This window comes from Ciona intestinalis, unplaced genomic scaffold (genome assembly GCF_000224145.3).
Source record: "Ciona intestinalis unplaced genomic scaffold, KH HT001064.1, whole genome shotgun sequence".
NCBI lineage: Eukaryota > Metazoa > Chordata > Ascidiacea > Phlebobranchia > Cionidae > Ciona > Ciona intestinalis.
The window spans coordinates 19,174-34,771 of NW_004191385.1; the positions used below are offsets into that span (position 1 = coordinate 19,174).

Consider the following 15,598-nt stretch of genomic DNA (forward strand, 5'->3'; position numbering starts at 1 on the left):
TTATCCAATCATACCCGTATTGATCAACAAAATCCTCGCTAAATATGTTTATTAAACTCTTTATAGAAATAATATTAATGTGTATTTACAAACCATCTTACAAATAAAATAGGCGCGCGTTATGTTTGACCGTCAACAACAACGGGGGGGTCGGGTGTCTCTGCCACAGTTTCTTCAACATTGGGTTCGGGGAACTTTGGCAATATATTCCCGATAACGGTGGCGTCACCACAGGATCGGAGTGAAACAGAGGTGGAACCAAGCAATTCCATCATTGAATTATTTGGAAACAAATTAACGAGACACGAGTTTAGATGTGGAATCACTGTGTCTTTGAAAACATCACAAAATAAAACAAAGCACGAAAGTTCCCGCTCACTAAAACCAGATTCCTCAGTTTTATAAAACATTGCAATGGATTCCGCCACTTTGACCAACGAAGCGTCCAGTAACATCGGTATGTCAACCAACATGAACACTGGACATCCAACGCGGAAGTTATTAAACAAACCTAACACATTGTTCACATATTCAGCTAATGGTGGATACTCCAGCAACTGTACTGGGGGTGCTTCACTTTTATCGACGCTTGTCGCTCGTTCAATTGTTTTATCAAACCTTGTAGTTGCTGTGAATGAATACGACATCATGTTGGTGTGAAAATGTTGGGTGGAAACCTCGATGCCTTCCGTGAAGATCTTTAAATAAACTTTGTGAAACTTTTTAATCAGTAAGTTTCGAAAGTCAGCGCCAACTCTGCTAAAAGATTGCCCAAAGTACATACATTGTCCCAGTAGTGAATCAAGTCTGGTCCCAACGCCGATCTCTAAACTTTCATCCAAAGATTTAAGGAAACAGTTGACCCTGTAATTCATCCAGCAGTAAAATATATTCGCACTCGATGCATCTTCAGTTTTATTGAAAAGATAAACGTCCATATCGTCGGTGAATATCGCTCGATACTGTGTCACGATATCGAACAGATGAACTCGACACACTTCAATGATTTTCGTTATTCGTTCGAACGCCTCCAACTCCCCACCACCAGATGGCACTGCAGCCAACAAACCATCCAACCATGAATTCCTCGCTTGGAGAAACTTCACCCTCAGTTCAACTTCACTGAAGCAATCCAACCTTCGAATGAAGCCGACAGTTTTGAGACAAGCGGGCAGAGATAAAGTTGAATGGAGTTGGTTCAATAATTGCTCCAACATGAGTTGTGTGGTTCGTTGCACGTCACCAATCACCGTGTTCAAAGCTGGGATATCACTCACGAACAATTTCTTCCCGAATCTTTTCACGAAGAACATTAATTCCAATGCATCTTCATAATATTGGTTTCTTACACAAGTGTCCATGAGTTGTGGTATTTCTAATATCTCCAACAACCCAGTGTGTCGCGTTAATGTGAGCGAGTTAGCTTGCCGCACAGAAACAATGTCGGTTGCTTCCTTTATAAACTGTCCCCCCCGATCAGCGAACTGCGGCATCTTCTCAATAAGACCTTGTAATCGAGTCTCGACTAAACTGAAATCATCGTAAATATCTTTGGAACATTTAGCGGTTCGTATGAAAGTCTTGTAGTTATGAAACGCAAGGTTCTGCGTGCTTTCCAACACACCTTGTTTCTCCGCATCCAACCTCACGGGTTCGTGGGCCAACCTGCCAACATCGAACGTACATAAAGTTGACAAATATTTGAAAAACTCAGGGTTGATAATTTCTTCATCATTGAAATCGTTCTTAAATATTGAGGTGAGGATACTTTCATCATCTATGTCGACGTGGGGGGATACCTGATCCATGTTTAACCAACTATAATGTTGTTGCCTGTTCGATAAATGTATGAAAGTAACTTGTTCTTAACACAGGGCAGCAACTACATATAAACCTTGTGCCCACTTAAACTTTGCGGGTGATTTTTTTATGTATGGCTGACAATTTAGACAACCTATTAGTGACCACTGGGTTGGAGCAATTGTCGTTTAGTGTCTTGCCCAAGAACACACGTATGCAATGTTACCAGGGTTGAGTATCGAACCCAATATTCTCTGGTTACGGTGCAAGCGCCTAACCCTATACCGTAACGTCATCATCTTATTGTTATTTTTCAACCACTAAACGACTTTTTTTACATTCTGCAGTCAGTTATATTCGCGCTACGTCAATAACAACGTAAACTCACGTTCTAACTTTGAATTTGTAAACAAACCTACACGTATTCATTACTAAAGTATTTTTAAAGCACAGTCGAAATAAAACCGCCATTACCGGTCTCTGCCTCATAAATATTTGGTATAGTAATCCATACGGTTGATAATTCAACTGTGGTTGATAATTTGTTCTAATTTTATCTTAATAAAAAAACTCTTAGACCCAAGCAACAAATTTAATCGAATTCACAAATTATATAAACGTCATCACACTGAAACGTCATCATAATTACGTCACAACACTAATAAGCAATATCTTCATGTCTTCGAATTAAGTTTTGAGTTCTTATTGGTTGAGGTTGAAGACGTGGTATTGATGACGTCATCATGATTATGACGTGGGCGAGCTACAACCCACTCAGTGAAATGCGATGACGACTCACTACCGCCACCTGACGCCGCGAGGATGGAGAAGCCAGAACTAAGGAAGGTTTCCAGCACCTGTGGTGTATGATGGTGTTAATAAAGTAACTATGACACAGTGGTTGGCGCTATTTGGTTGTCGAAATTATCAGCCATACAATACGTGGTAACTTGTAAGGAAAACAGAACGCCGTTGTATAAGAACTGTGTCGTTGCCCTCAAACAAGTTTCATTCATATATAACACACAACCTTGATTGAGTTGATTTGACAAAACGCGTTGATGGGGAACCGAATCACGTGGGTAGGATCTTGGTTCCAAGTGCATTTATCAGCTGATGTGATGACGTCATATACTTCCGGGAAAATGGAGGCGATGATTGATTTGTTCCCACCGAGACAAATTCTCTCACCAAGGTCGGGTACGGTACGAATGACAACGCAATCCTGTGGGAGTTTATCAGCATAATGGAGGTGAATTGAAACAACCAATATTTACGATAGACATAACTTAAATATCTTCAATTACAGACCATCATTAAGCAAAACAACGAAGAAAAGAGAATTAGCAGCAAAACGACAGCCGTTTAAACATAATATGGAGAGAATACAAATGAAATACGCATGACTGTAAATCCAACTTACGGTGAGTTTGAGTTAATTAGAATAAATTACTTTTATTATGGGAAGAAGAAAACAGTAAATATTAGAACGTGCAATAATTAAAAACAATTTTCTAACTGACATGCTCTCAGAAATAGTTTTCCATGGCATGTCGAATGTCATATTGTCGCTAACAGCTTATGAATGTATTTTCGTGATCGTGTTAGATAATATAAACAAGTTTCATATATTTAACACTCTCTACTCACTTTATGCGTCTTCGAAACCCGTCTGCTCTCCTTGAACTGCTCAAGTTGTCCCACCATGAGTTTCAACTCAAAGAATCTTGCTTCCTGCAAGAGTTGATCCAGTTCATGGAAATCATCGGGTAACGCAAGGTTGGAGGTTCGTAGGAAGTTGAGGATGTGACGAAACATGTTTCCGTCTCGATCGATGAAGTAATGTTGTTTCAATGTGTCGAGGACGATCGGCTGTAAAATGGACAGGTGAATACATGTTTGTGTACTTGTGTGGGTGATGTATTTATATTGATAAAGGTTAAGATGGTTTAGTATAAATGGGGTAAGATGGGACATGTTCCATTTATAATAATTACAGAATTATATACCCGTAGGTTTACGACTGTAAAAGCGCGTTGTTAATTGTTAGAAACACGATTAGGAAATATAGGTAAACTAGATACGGGGGTAACGGGTTCGAGCCTAGACGCTGCCACCGTGGTGGACATATATGCATGTACTACAAACACGTAGATTTTACAGTCTTACCTCCGCTCCACTAAACAACCTCCCGAGTTTGGAATCCGGGAACTTTGTTAAAGTTTCCAAGGACGACGTATATATGTGGCCGCCCACGTCTATATGAACAGGTGCGGCGTATCTACTTGGTACAGCTGCCTTCGGTACCCCTACTAACCTGTGTGACGTAGTTAGTGACGTTGTTATAGTTGGTGACGTAGTTATAGTTAGTGGCGTAGCTTTAGTTAATGACGTATAGTTATAGTTAGTGACGTAGATGCATAGTTAATGACGTAGTAAGTGACGTATGCACCACAATACTTACGTAGGTTGTTCATGGTTAGGTGTGGTTCGTATGTTAGGTTGATTGTATCGGATATCGGGAGGCGTACGCGGTGGTCGAGTGTCGTTCGATGTCGGTGGTTTGTCCGTTCTCTGCTAACATTGTGACGTCATAACAACATGCACTATGACGTAATAACCCTACCTTCGTTATCCTTCTTCCGTCATGTTCTGGCATGGGAGGAGCGGATATCGCGTGTCTCAACTTCTTCTTCAGCGGGTATTGGATGTTTTGGTGGATCGAACCTGTGAATGGTGGTTATGACGTAACAATACCTCTGTTGCATCTACTGTGGCGTCACCGCCGTTTCTATTATGACGTCATCAACAACATCAGCTATTATTGACGTCGTTAATAACGATTCAGGGAAATCGTCCATCAGTATCTAATAGCAGTTCCCTATTACCTCACATCCGGTTGACTATACCTCATTATGACGTCATAACTTATAATATTCGATCGCTATACACCGCGTAACCACTGACCTGGAACCGCAGGGCTGGCTACCCCCACTATTGAAGGACCATCGGCGAAATGTATCTTCTTATCCTGACTGCGTTTCATATTTACCTCATACACAACAACTAAGTTACAACGAACCACGAAACATCATCCTTGCAGTGTAGTGAGTGACAACCATGGCCCAAGGTCTTATTTTATCGTTGCCTCATTTCATTTATAGCTGGAAGCGATGCGGCCATTACTCTACTAATACCAAGTCGCTCACGAAGTTAATAATTGCACGACATTGTATACACAAGAATCATTATGTAATGGCAAATATATATGTGGTATATGTGAAACAAAACCATGATATTGCTGTTGGACTGCAAGATATTACAACCTTCCACCGCCCGAGGGTATTTCCTCGTAAACCCCACGGCTATTTAGCTGAGAAGACAAAGTGCTTACGCTAATATATTCACACGATGTCACCCACACGACGCCAAATAATCAATAAATTATTTAATCTTCAAGTTGGAGAGGTACTCATGTACTAAGCTCGACCTATTATATACAAGCACGTATCGATATAAATACCGCGACAACATAATTCACTATGGATACTCGCCACACATGTATAGATAACTTGAAGCATTCTGTTGTATATTAATCCTCAGCAAACGGTTTCAGAATCTTCGTTTGGTGGAACAAATGTTGATTTCTTGAGTTGAAAATGACTTCGAACAAACCGGAGACGATTCCACGGATGAGACATCACCACGAGGATGAAGGTAAAGGGGTTCGACACTCACTGCGGTGGGTGGCTGTCGTGTGTATACACCATGTGTGTCTGGTGTATAAGAAGACACCCATGTTATAACTTGACAGTGAGCATGAGGTGTATGAATACACCATGTGTGTCTGGTGTATAAGAAGACACCCATGTTATAACTTGACAGTGAGTATGAGGTGTATGAATACACCATGTGTGTCTGGTGTATAAGAAGACACCTATGTTATAACTCGACAGTGAGCATGAGGTGTATGAATACACCATGTGTGTCTGGTGTATAAGAAGACACTCATGCTATAACTTGACAGTGAGCATGAGGTGTATGAATACACCATGTGTGTCTGGTGTATACGAAGACACCCATGTTATAACTCGACAGTGAGCATGAGGTATAACACGTCATCCCCCCAGCCCCAATACGTCACAATACCCTATTATCACCTGACATGTCGAGCGTTGAACTTGAACCACGTCAAGCGTTCGATGATGACGTCATGAAGAAACATAGAAATCAATTTTGTAAAACAAGGTAATCCGCATGGTGGTGGCAGAGATGTTTATATTAATTGTGACGTCATTATCAGGTATTATTGCGTCATTGGGGTAGCGATAGTCTTCCTTTGCTTCACAATCGGCTTCTATTCATCCATTGTTGACGATTCTGACGCAATGACACCCCGTGATATAATAGATTATGACGTCGACCTGACGTTGGATGAGGTAAGCGCATCAACCGATGTGAATATTTTTGACGATGAAAAATATTAAATATAAAAATGATTGCTTACCCCAAGACGATCATCCTTTCACGTATTACGACTATTGTAAATAAATTTTGTCGGTTAAGGACATTTTTGTCGGTAACAAAGTTACTTTATGTTCGTTAAAACGTTATTGGATGTAACGTACTTTTTGGAAGTTTATCTGTAAAGTCCGTTATAAACATTGTTTATGTCTGTTCAACATTTTTCATCTTGATCGAATTCTTATTATCATATTCCATATATGGTGTTGCAGGAAGTGACGGATGATGACGTAGTTGATGACGTAGTCGATGACGCAGGTGCGACATAGAAACACTATATAACACACAATATTTAATATTTCTATGATCAGATATATTAGCGGAAGCGAAATCGAAATTCGACGCCGAAGATTCGAAATCCTTCGTGATTGTTGTCGGCGACGAAAACGTTGAGGTGATTGTTATAATAGATGGTTATGACGTCATAATATAGTTTTGTCTTTACCGATATTTTCTATTTTCAAACATTGTTTCTTCTAAGTTGTTTTGTTTGTTACATATTTCGTAGCACTTGACCCTAACTGTTATTTCGTTACGCCCATTTTCAAGAGCTTGAATATAGTAGGGTGGGGAAGATGGGACAGCTTTCGTCCTATTTGGTATAGGAAACAAATAACATTCAAAGAATTATAAAACCATATTCTCACGACTTCGACATACCGTTGTTAGTTGTTTAAAACACGATCAGGATATTATGTGCTAAAGGTGTCCCATCTTCCCCCACAGTATACGATACGTCACATGTAGCGTTTATGTTTTAACCAACATTGTTAACAAACCGAATACATAATGTTCAAGGTCACACTGGATCAAGACGGTAGCATAGTGTTGCCAGATGGAAAAAACTTGAATCCACACGACCGGAACCACTGGGAGGTTATTCAAGCCGTGCTCGGTGATGCGTATTATGATTATGACGTAGATCAAAAGGACGACAATGAGGTATTGTGACGATTATATGACGTAACAAACGGAGTAATTGCACGACGCCCCAAACACAGAGGTTATGGGTTCAAGGCTTGATGTTGCCACCATTGTATAATGCATGTTACCTTTCAAGAAACTTAACGACAATTAATTATTCCGACCCAAAGATCACTAATGGATTCTAAATTAACATAAACGCAATATTTTAAACCTCAACAAAATATTTCTCTGCACAGACGGACAGCAACGCCGCCCTAGCGGCTGATGCAGGTTTAAAATACGTGCCACCAGATGTCGATGAAGAGCATGAACACGATGACGATTGTGAACAAACAATATCTGTGAATGTTGCTGACGAAACAGGGGATTCCCCATCCAACGAAACGGGAAATTCTTAACTAAACATAGAAGATTATGACGTCATAGTCACCGAGTGTATTTTAGAATATAGATGTTATATTATGACGACATAGCTAGTGCCTTGCCACGTTAATAGCAACAAAATAAAGTTTCTTCAGAAAAGGTATTCAACTACCTGTTGTTATGAGTTCCCAAGCTCAGAAATCCATATCCTCATTGGTTGAACCAGAACGTTCGTTGGCTTTGTTGGTCCACAGTTGTTGGGTCCACCAATGAAAGCGAGCGAGAATGAAATATTATTTTGCTTTTGTTGTTCGACAAAGCTTGAAGTAAGGAAGTGATTATAACCCAGGCTCCACACGCAATGTTTGGTTTGTTATATTGTATGGAGTTCTTGGATATGTATAATGAATCTAATGTTAATTTCACAGATATTGTTAGGTGTGTTTGGATAAAGTGGTGAAGGCGAAACATCGAGGGTAAGTTTGGTATTGGCAGACATGGTAAACTTTCGCGTCTGGTTTATTTACTGCTGGGCTCAGACTGCCTATAGCTGTTTCTTAGCCGTAGCACAAGTGGTGAATTCGGTTATGATATACTTTGTTAAACTAAATATCTTTTTCCGCATTTTCTATATTTTTTTAGAAGTTCAAGTATTTCATAAAAAGAAATCTTCGTAGTGGTAAATGGTTGAATGTCCAAATTTACGTTCGCGACGTCACTAGAACTCCAAAATGGTCAAAACCATATATACCGTATGCTCACCCAGGTAGACACACTGGATCGCTTACGTCAATTATATTGGGAATAACATTCGATACCACTTTAGCTGGTGGCCAGTGGAATTATTGGTCCCATAATGTGCCGAAGGTCTCACGGATATCCAGTCTTTTTGGGGGGGAATCGTTCGCGTCGATGTTTTTAGCTTCCTCTGCAATACCGATTTACTTTAACCGTCGTTCAACCCGATAGAGACAACCTTGTAGGGAACAATTAGACCAAACTTTTCACCACCAGATATAGTTATACATTACCCTAATACTCAAGGCAACAGAAAGGTGCAGGACCATACACAGTAGGAAGTGTATTACAGTGTGGGTGCGGCTAACACAAGGAAAATGTCGGATAAAAAACAACAAGAGCCATTTAGGTTGAACATAAAAACCACCGCAGGTATGTCAATAAATAAATGTAATTAACCTGCTTTCCCTTCGCATGGCGGAGAATGTAAGTCGTTATAACACAGGTGTTCTGGTTTATTCACCTCGTACCCGCTTACAAGTTACCTCGTATGTAACTTATTTATCCTCACATGGCGTGGCAACGGCAGTCGTTATAACACGGGTGTTCTGTTTCATACACCTCGTGCCCGCTTACAAGTTACCTCGTATGTAACTTATTTATCCTCACATGGCGTGGCAACGGCAGTCGTTATAACACGGGTGTTCTGTTTCATACACCTCGTGCCCGCTTACAAGTTACCTCGTATGTAACTTATTTATCCTCACATGGCGTGGCAACGGCAGTCGTTATAACACAGGTGTTCTGTTTCATACACCTCGTACCCGCTTACAAGTTACCTCGTATGTAACTTATTTATCATCACATGGCCTGGCAACGGCAGTCGTTATAACACAGGTGTTCTGTTTCATACACCTCGTACCCGCTTACAAGTTACCTCGTATGTAACTTATTTATCCTCACATGGCGTGGCAACGGCAGTCGTTATAACACAGGTGTTCTGTTTCATACACCTCGTGCCAGCTTACAAGTTACCACGTATGTAACTTTGTGGGTGATTGTATTTTATATTGGTGACAATTAGGAGCCACTGCCGTTATGTGTTTTGCCCAAAGGCGTAATAATCCCGCATCTAAATGACGCATAGCAACTACATCACTGGTTCTATATTCTGCTTCGTATGTGGCGATATACACTTAGTTGCTATTTGTGGGTTGAATAATAACTTCGCCAACACAGTAGTCAACACTCAGGTGGAATAACTACCGTTAACATCTTAATGCAGCTCATTTTAATATACTTGTTTTTATCGCAGGACACGTGACCCACACGGTTGAGCAACCAAGCGTATCGCAAGTTACGTCATCGTTGCAAGATATGCAAATTAACCCACAAGGTTTGTTGATAAAATATTCCAGAATATAAACAAACTCAATTTAAATAATTTTCCCAGGATCACGTGGTGGAGTGACGTCACGAAAAACAACGATTGAAGATATTTTTGCCTCAGGTAAAGTTTATTGTTCGATTATTATTCCGACACACGCCCAAACACTGGTATAGTGGATTGGTACCCGACATTATTGCTGCGTTTCTGGAAGTCGCTTTAAAGGGCCTAAACACACCCACATGTACATCGCTTTAATAGATAGAGTGTGTTTTTCTAATTCCAACGACACCTTACTTGTTTTAATCGGCTCTGTATAACCAAAGATATTCCAGCTCAAACACCGTGAAATTCATAAAACTGATTTGAAAGTTGCGTGGCGAAAAGATTGAGAAGTGTACTACCCACGTGACAAATCACGTGACAAAATTGTTGAAGCGTTGCCGCTCTCATTCAGAAAGGCGCGAGGCGGTGTTTTCAGCGAGACTGTGCATGTAAACAAGCTTTGTGTTTGATAACGAGAATGAGTGACCATTTAACGGACAGCGAGGATAAAATAGATGTTGGCACTATTTAGACATACAGTTTTGAACTTCTTGGTATAACGAGTCCTAACCACACAAGCCGACACATGTATTGGTAATATTGGGTTCATAGTACACTAACAGTCAGTGTACCATGGTGGGTTAGTGTCCGCTACATATACACGAAAGTGTTTGTTGTGTTAACCCTAAACCGGTGTCGCGTAATATAAATGTCTATGTTGATGTTACTCCGCACTTTTTCGTGAGTGGGTTTGCAGCACTCAATGCGAATAACATGGATGGACCTGTCGTCCTCTGTCTGAATAGCCTAACTCACAAGCTCACGAGCCACCGAAGTTCTGAATTGTTTAATACACGACACTGCACAACAGTCAGCAACAACGGCACGATACGTCGGCGAATGTTATCTTTAACAATCGTGAACTAGAGGTTTTGACTATTTCGGAACGCAAACCGGTTCGAATATTACTTCGTCCAAAAGCTATTTCATCGTTCAGTTAGAATGAGCGAAAGGGAAAACCGTTACAACTTATAGCGGGAATGGGAGACACGGTAAATTAGGGCCGTGTGAGAAAGTTATTGGGTTCGTGGGAATCGTAGCGGGACATATCCGCGCTGTGACGCCGACTCTGGGAAATGGGACAAAAGACTTAATGAAATTATTAATGGATGACGTAAATAGGACGGAAAGGCGAGGATAATATTAACGATATATATGCACGTTTAACTGCCGACCTTACAGTTATAAATACTCATTGTTGCTACATTACAATAATGAAGTATTTTATAAAGATGGCGGTCGACTACTGCAAGAACAGAAAGGTATAAAGTTCGACCCAGCTGTTATTGGACCCAAGGATCGGCTCAACCATTACCGATGTTGTATGTTGGTTGGAGAGACGAAAGAAGCGATTCAAATCAAAGAACAACTGAAGACAGTATTAAAAGAGAAATATGAAACAACGCCCATTAGAATCAGAACATTTGCTGACACTATCAGGGGTGAAGGGAGAGACACGGAAGCGATTTTGTTTTATCAAATCGCTGCCGACTTTTATAGAAATCAGTCGAAAGCAGGTTTGGTCGGGATAAAGAATTGCGCAAGGGGGATCAAAAATTCTATCAAGACACTGGTATCACGTGACGAAGAATTGAAACCGATCGTTCTAACCCACGTGATTCCACTGATGCGTGACATGCGAGAAATGATTCGACGATCTGATGATGCCAGTGAGGAAGAACGGCGTTTGTGGGAAGTTTTTTGTTTGCATTATATCGAATTCTGTGAGTATTTGGTTGGTGATGTTAATAGTAGCGAAACAACATGTAAGGAAGCGATCGATATAATGGAGAGCATTTTCAAGGAGAGCGCTGGAAAGTATAAGGTGTACGGGCTCTGTTTGAACAATCTCGGTTACACGTATGCAAACACTTCCCGACCCATCGATGCATGCGAATGTTACCGCAAAGCTATTGCAGCTTATGAGAAAGCTGAGGATATCAATGATGATAAAAGAGCTAAAGAGATTGCCAGAAGCAAAGAAAACTTGAAACGAGTTAGAAATGAACTTCAACCAAGCGTATCGCAAGCTACGTCATCGTTACAAAATATGCAAATTAACCCGCAAGGTTTGTTGTTAAATGAATGAATGTTACGTGCTCTATTCTCGCATTGCAACGACAGTCGTTATAACACGTGTGTTCTGTTTTATACGCCTCGTTCCAGCTTACCACGTATGTAACTTATTTATCCTCGCATGGCGGGGCAACGACAGTCGTTATAACACGAGTGTTCTGTTTCATACACCTCGTGCCCTCTTACAAGTTACCACGTATGTAACTTATTTATCCTCGCATGGCGGGGCAACGACAGTCGTTATAACACAGGACACATACGCCTATAGTGGTGGAAGCAGCAACGAGCCTTTTTAAACCCGGAACCCCTGGGTTAGATACAGGCGCCACTGTGCCAGTGCACCAGACAAACTTATATGTGTTTAATTAATTTAATCGATTCTTATTCTATTATACCCATTTCAGATCACCAGCAGCCCGCTCAACCAAAGACCCAGATCGGCAACGACATTGGATCCAACATTGCTCCCGGTTCGTATCCCTGCGGCCACTGTGCTCTTTGTGGCAACCACAAAAAAAAAACGCAAAAGCATGGTTACTCCTACCAGGATTCTTGAAACGCCAAAACGAGTTACGATACCTCTCACACAAGTTCTCGACTGTAAAAGCGATGGCATATACGTGGCCACTTGCAAAATTTGTGGCGAGCAATACGTCGGCCAAACCGTGACAAGTTTCTCTGACCACTGGACAAATCAGAGAAACTGTTTTAATGCCACTGGGATCCTTAAGAAGTTAGCACTTCCTTGGCATTATGCGAAAAAGCATGAAACAAATTTCAAAAGTAATTCATCGCCTGATATAGAAGAATGCTATAGTGTCACGTTTGTTGAACAGCCAACGACCGATGAGTTATTAGATGATTGCAAAGAAAAATGGTATGAAGCAACTGGCGCCACCATCAACATCAAGATTCCATGTTGATACTGCCTCGTATCAAATAACTTCCCCCATTTTTGTATTTGGTCGTGGTTTCCTTTTCTTGTCTTATTTTATTTTGCTGGCCTTTTTACAACCTTTATTTAACCTCCGCACGTTCATACGTTATCTCCCCACACCCCTGCAGCCTATTACATTAGCTTTCACCTTTCGCTATGTTCTTGCTTTCTTTGTTTATTAACTCCAACTATTACAATTTTACTGGCTGTCTAGCGCCACCGTCTGACTGGCTTATATATTGCCTTTCTCCTATCTTTGCTATGTGAACGCCGTCTCTCTAGTCTACGTTATTAGTATGGGGTTTTGCATGGTTTTGTTAGCATCGCCATTTTAGCGTGACTGTTCAGATTTAGTTATTATGTGTTCAGCTATTAACATTGTTGTTAACTCCTACAATTACGTATGTTTATGTTGTTTCCCCGCCAGTGTACTATGACGTCATTTTGGTGTTTGTGATGGGGAGATGACGCATTAAAGGGCCTAAACACACCCCACGTCACTTTTATTTTTTATGGTAAATTCATAAAGCGACCGTTTTATTGATTCCAAAAATACTTTGCTTATTAAAATTGGTCCAGTATAGGCGGAGATATTCGTCCTCAAACAGTGATCTCTAGCGCTATCTTTTTTTTACTACGAGCTCCGTGATTGTGACATAGGAACGTACTAGTCACGTGACTGATTCATTCGTAAAAGCGAAACCTGCGTTTTTTTTGTGCTTTTTTGCGTTTTTTTTTGTTCTCTCGTTTTTCGCTAAAAACACTGCCTCTCGCCTTTCTGAATGAGAGCGGCCACGCTTCAACAATTTTGTCACGTGGGTAGTACACTTCTCAATTTTTTTCGCCACGCAACTTTCAAATCATTTTTTTGAATTTCACGGTGTTTGAGCTGAAATATCTTTGGTTATACAGAACCGATTAAAACAAGTAAGGTGTCGTTGGAATTAGAAAAACACACTCTATCGATTAAAGCGAAGTACATTTGGGGTGTGTTTAGGCCCTTTAAGTTAACCACGTTTTTATTGGCAGTTGGGTCTAGTTCTGTTTAGTTGTATTCTGTTATCCATCGTTTTAATATATGTATTGTTCTATTTGTTAGCGACTGAACATAACTGTTTTTTAATCTCTCTGTGTTTCTGTCTCTGGCTCTCTCTCTCTTTGGCTCTCTATCTGGCTGACGCGGCTGCTAGTTTGGCTATTGTTGGAACCTGCCTATCGTGTATGATTCGCGTTATCGTCAATACATTTGTACATATTCATCAAGAGGAGAGCATTAATTAAGTTATAAACAACAGTCGCATATTCCTTATACGATGTCACTATTCACCAACACCCAGAAACACCCAGAACGACTGCTACAGTTCAACAATCACACACCAACTCATCAACATATTAATCACCAACAACAACTTGTTTACGCACTTAAGTTGTTAACATGAAGATGGGTTAAAACCACAAAGACGAGAAGAATCATGTGCATTCAATGACAGCCTTATTGGCGCATAAACCTCCTTGAATTTAACATCTGTGATGTCATTTGTGCATTTATAGACGCTTCACTTTTGAGCAGATTTTACTTTTTTTTCTCTTATGTACTTTTATGTAAAAACTTTTGAATGAATCTCAGATAACATACGTTTGACATTAAACACATTGCAAACAGAGCCATAGAAATACCGAGTAGTCCAACCCATTGTTACGTAAAAGGCAAATTGAACGGCATCTTGTTTCCAAAAAAACACAGTAGGTATAGGGAAAATGTATGTTTTTCGGTAAATTACAGAAAAATTTGGACCTAACAACAAATTTAAAGGTTGAAAAATGTAAAAAACATGTGTTATTTGTTTTCTGTATCAAAAAAAATGAAAAAATAGAATTAGAAGCGGTTGATTTGCGACATTTTAGTCATTTAATGCGGCTAAATTTATATATTTTTTCCAAAAAATGTTTGGTAAGGTAAATAGAAGCTGTTTTACTCCTTCCCACTAAAGGAAAACGCAAATAAAATCTATAAAGTTTGTTTAAACCAATTGTGAAAGTGACCGCTTTTCCTTTCTTTTGCACGCACAAAGGCGGCAGTTGGACTACTCGGTGTTTTTACGACTCTGATTGCAAATATATTTCAATAAAATTAGTTTAGCTCTCTTGTTGCCAAAGATGCTTTTGCTTTCTTGTTTACCGGGAAGCCCCCTCAAATGTTTCAGCGTGTTCACTTTTGATTGACAGTTACGTAGATTGTATTTTGAACAAGGCGTATCTACCAATAATATACATGGTATATATGCTTTGGTTTAAATGCAAGGGAAAAGTTATGATGTTACATACGTGGTAACTCGTAAGTGGGCACGAGGTGTATGAGACAGAACACCCATGTTATAACGACTGTCGTTGCCCCGCCATGCGAGGATAAATAAGTTACATATACGTGGTAACTTGTAAGCTGGCACAAGGTGTATGAAACAGAACACCTGTGTTATAACGACTGTCGTTGCCCCGCCATACGAGGATAAATAGGTTACATACGTGGTAACTCGTAAGTGGGCACGAGGTGTATGAAACAGAACACCCGTGTTATAACGACTGTCGTTGCCCCGCCATGCGAGGATAAATAAGTTACATACGTGGTAACTTGTAAGCTGGCACGAGGTGTATGAGACAGAACACCCATGTTATAACGACTGTCGTTGCCCCGCCATGCGAGGATAAATAAGTTACATACCCGTGGTAACTTGTAAGCTGGC

The 15,598-nt window shown here is 40.3% G+C and overlaps 4 protein-coding genes across 5 annotated transcripts; 2 read left to right on the top strand and 2 right to left on the bottom strand.

Annotated features, from left to right (window-relative positions):
• Nucleotides 1-2: 2 nt before the first annotated feature.
• LOC100183319 (conserved oligomeric Golgi complex subunit 8) lies at nucleotides 3-2,239 on the bottom strand. Its single transcript, XM_002123145.5, has one exon. It carries the CDS (start codon nucleotides 1,806-1,808, stop codon nucleotides 120-122), a length of 1,689 nt encoding a protein of 562 aa, XP_002123181.1. The 5' UTR covers nucleotides 1,809-2,239; the 3' UTR covers nucleotides 3-119.
• Nucleotides 2,240-2,371: 132 nt separating this feature from the next.
• On the bottom strand, nucleotides 2,372-5,106 carry LOC100180969 (BTB/POZ domain-containing protein kctd15-like). Of its 2 annotated transcripts, none has more exons than XM_018816921.2 (7): nucleotides 4,768-5,106; nucleotides 4,427-4,527; nucleotides 4,265-4,377; nucleotides 3,970-4,117; nucleotides 3,451-3,672; nucleotides 2,831-3,025; nucleotides 2,372-2,657 (listed from the first exon to the last, which is right to left on the bottom strand). In XM_018816921.2, exons 1-7 carry the CDS (start codon nucleotides 4,844-4,846, stop codon nucleotides 2,475-2,477), a joined length of 1,041 nt encoding a protein of 346 aa, XP_018672466.1. In that variant the 5' UTR covers nucleotides 4,847-5,106; the 3' UTR covers nucleotides 2,372-2,474. The 2 variants fall into 2 exon arrangements, with proteins under 2 accessions (XP_018672466.1, XP_009860480.1); XM_009862178.3 differs by having other exon boundaries at nucleotides 4,265-4,374; nucleotides 4,768-5,104.
• Nucleotides 5,107-5,154: 48 nt separating this feature from the next.
• On the top strand, nucleotides 5,155-7,776 carry LOC100178603. Its single transcript, XM_002123548.4, has 7 exons — nucleotides 5,155-5,517; nucleotides 5,931-6,048; nucleotides 6,104-6,239; nucleotides 6,537-6,582; nucleotides 6,636-6,718; nucleotides 7,123-7,266; nucleotides 7,488-7,776. The coding sequence occupies exons 1-7, from the start codon at nucleotides 5,460-5,462 to the stop codon at nucleotides 7,647-7,649; spliced, it is 747 nt and encodes a 248-aa protein (XP_002123584.1). The 5' UTR covers nucleotides 5,155-5,459; the 3' UTR covers nucleotides 7,650-7,776.
• An 85-nt stretch (nucleotides 7,777-7,861) lies between these two features.
• Nucleotides 7,862-13,328, top strand: LOC108950821. Its single transcript, XM_026839878.1, has 5 exons — nucleotides 7,862-8,784; nucleotides 9,668-9,748; nucleotides 9,806-9,862; nucleotides 11,077-11,913; nucleotides 12,325-13,328. Exons 1-5 carry the CDS (start codon nucleotides 8,730-8,732, stop codon nucleotides 12,474-12,476), a joined length of 1,182 nt encoding a protein of 393 aa, XP_026695679.1. The 5' UTR covers nucleotides 7,862-8,729; the 3' UTR covers nucleotides 12,477-13,328.
• The last annotated feature ends 2,270 nt before the right edge of the window (nucleotides 13,329-15,598 follow it).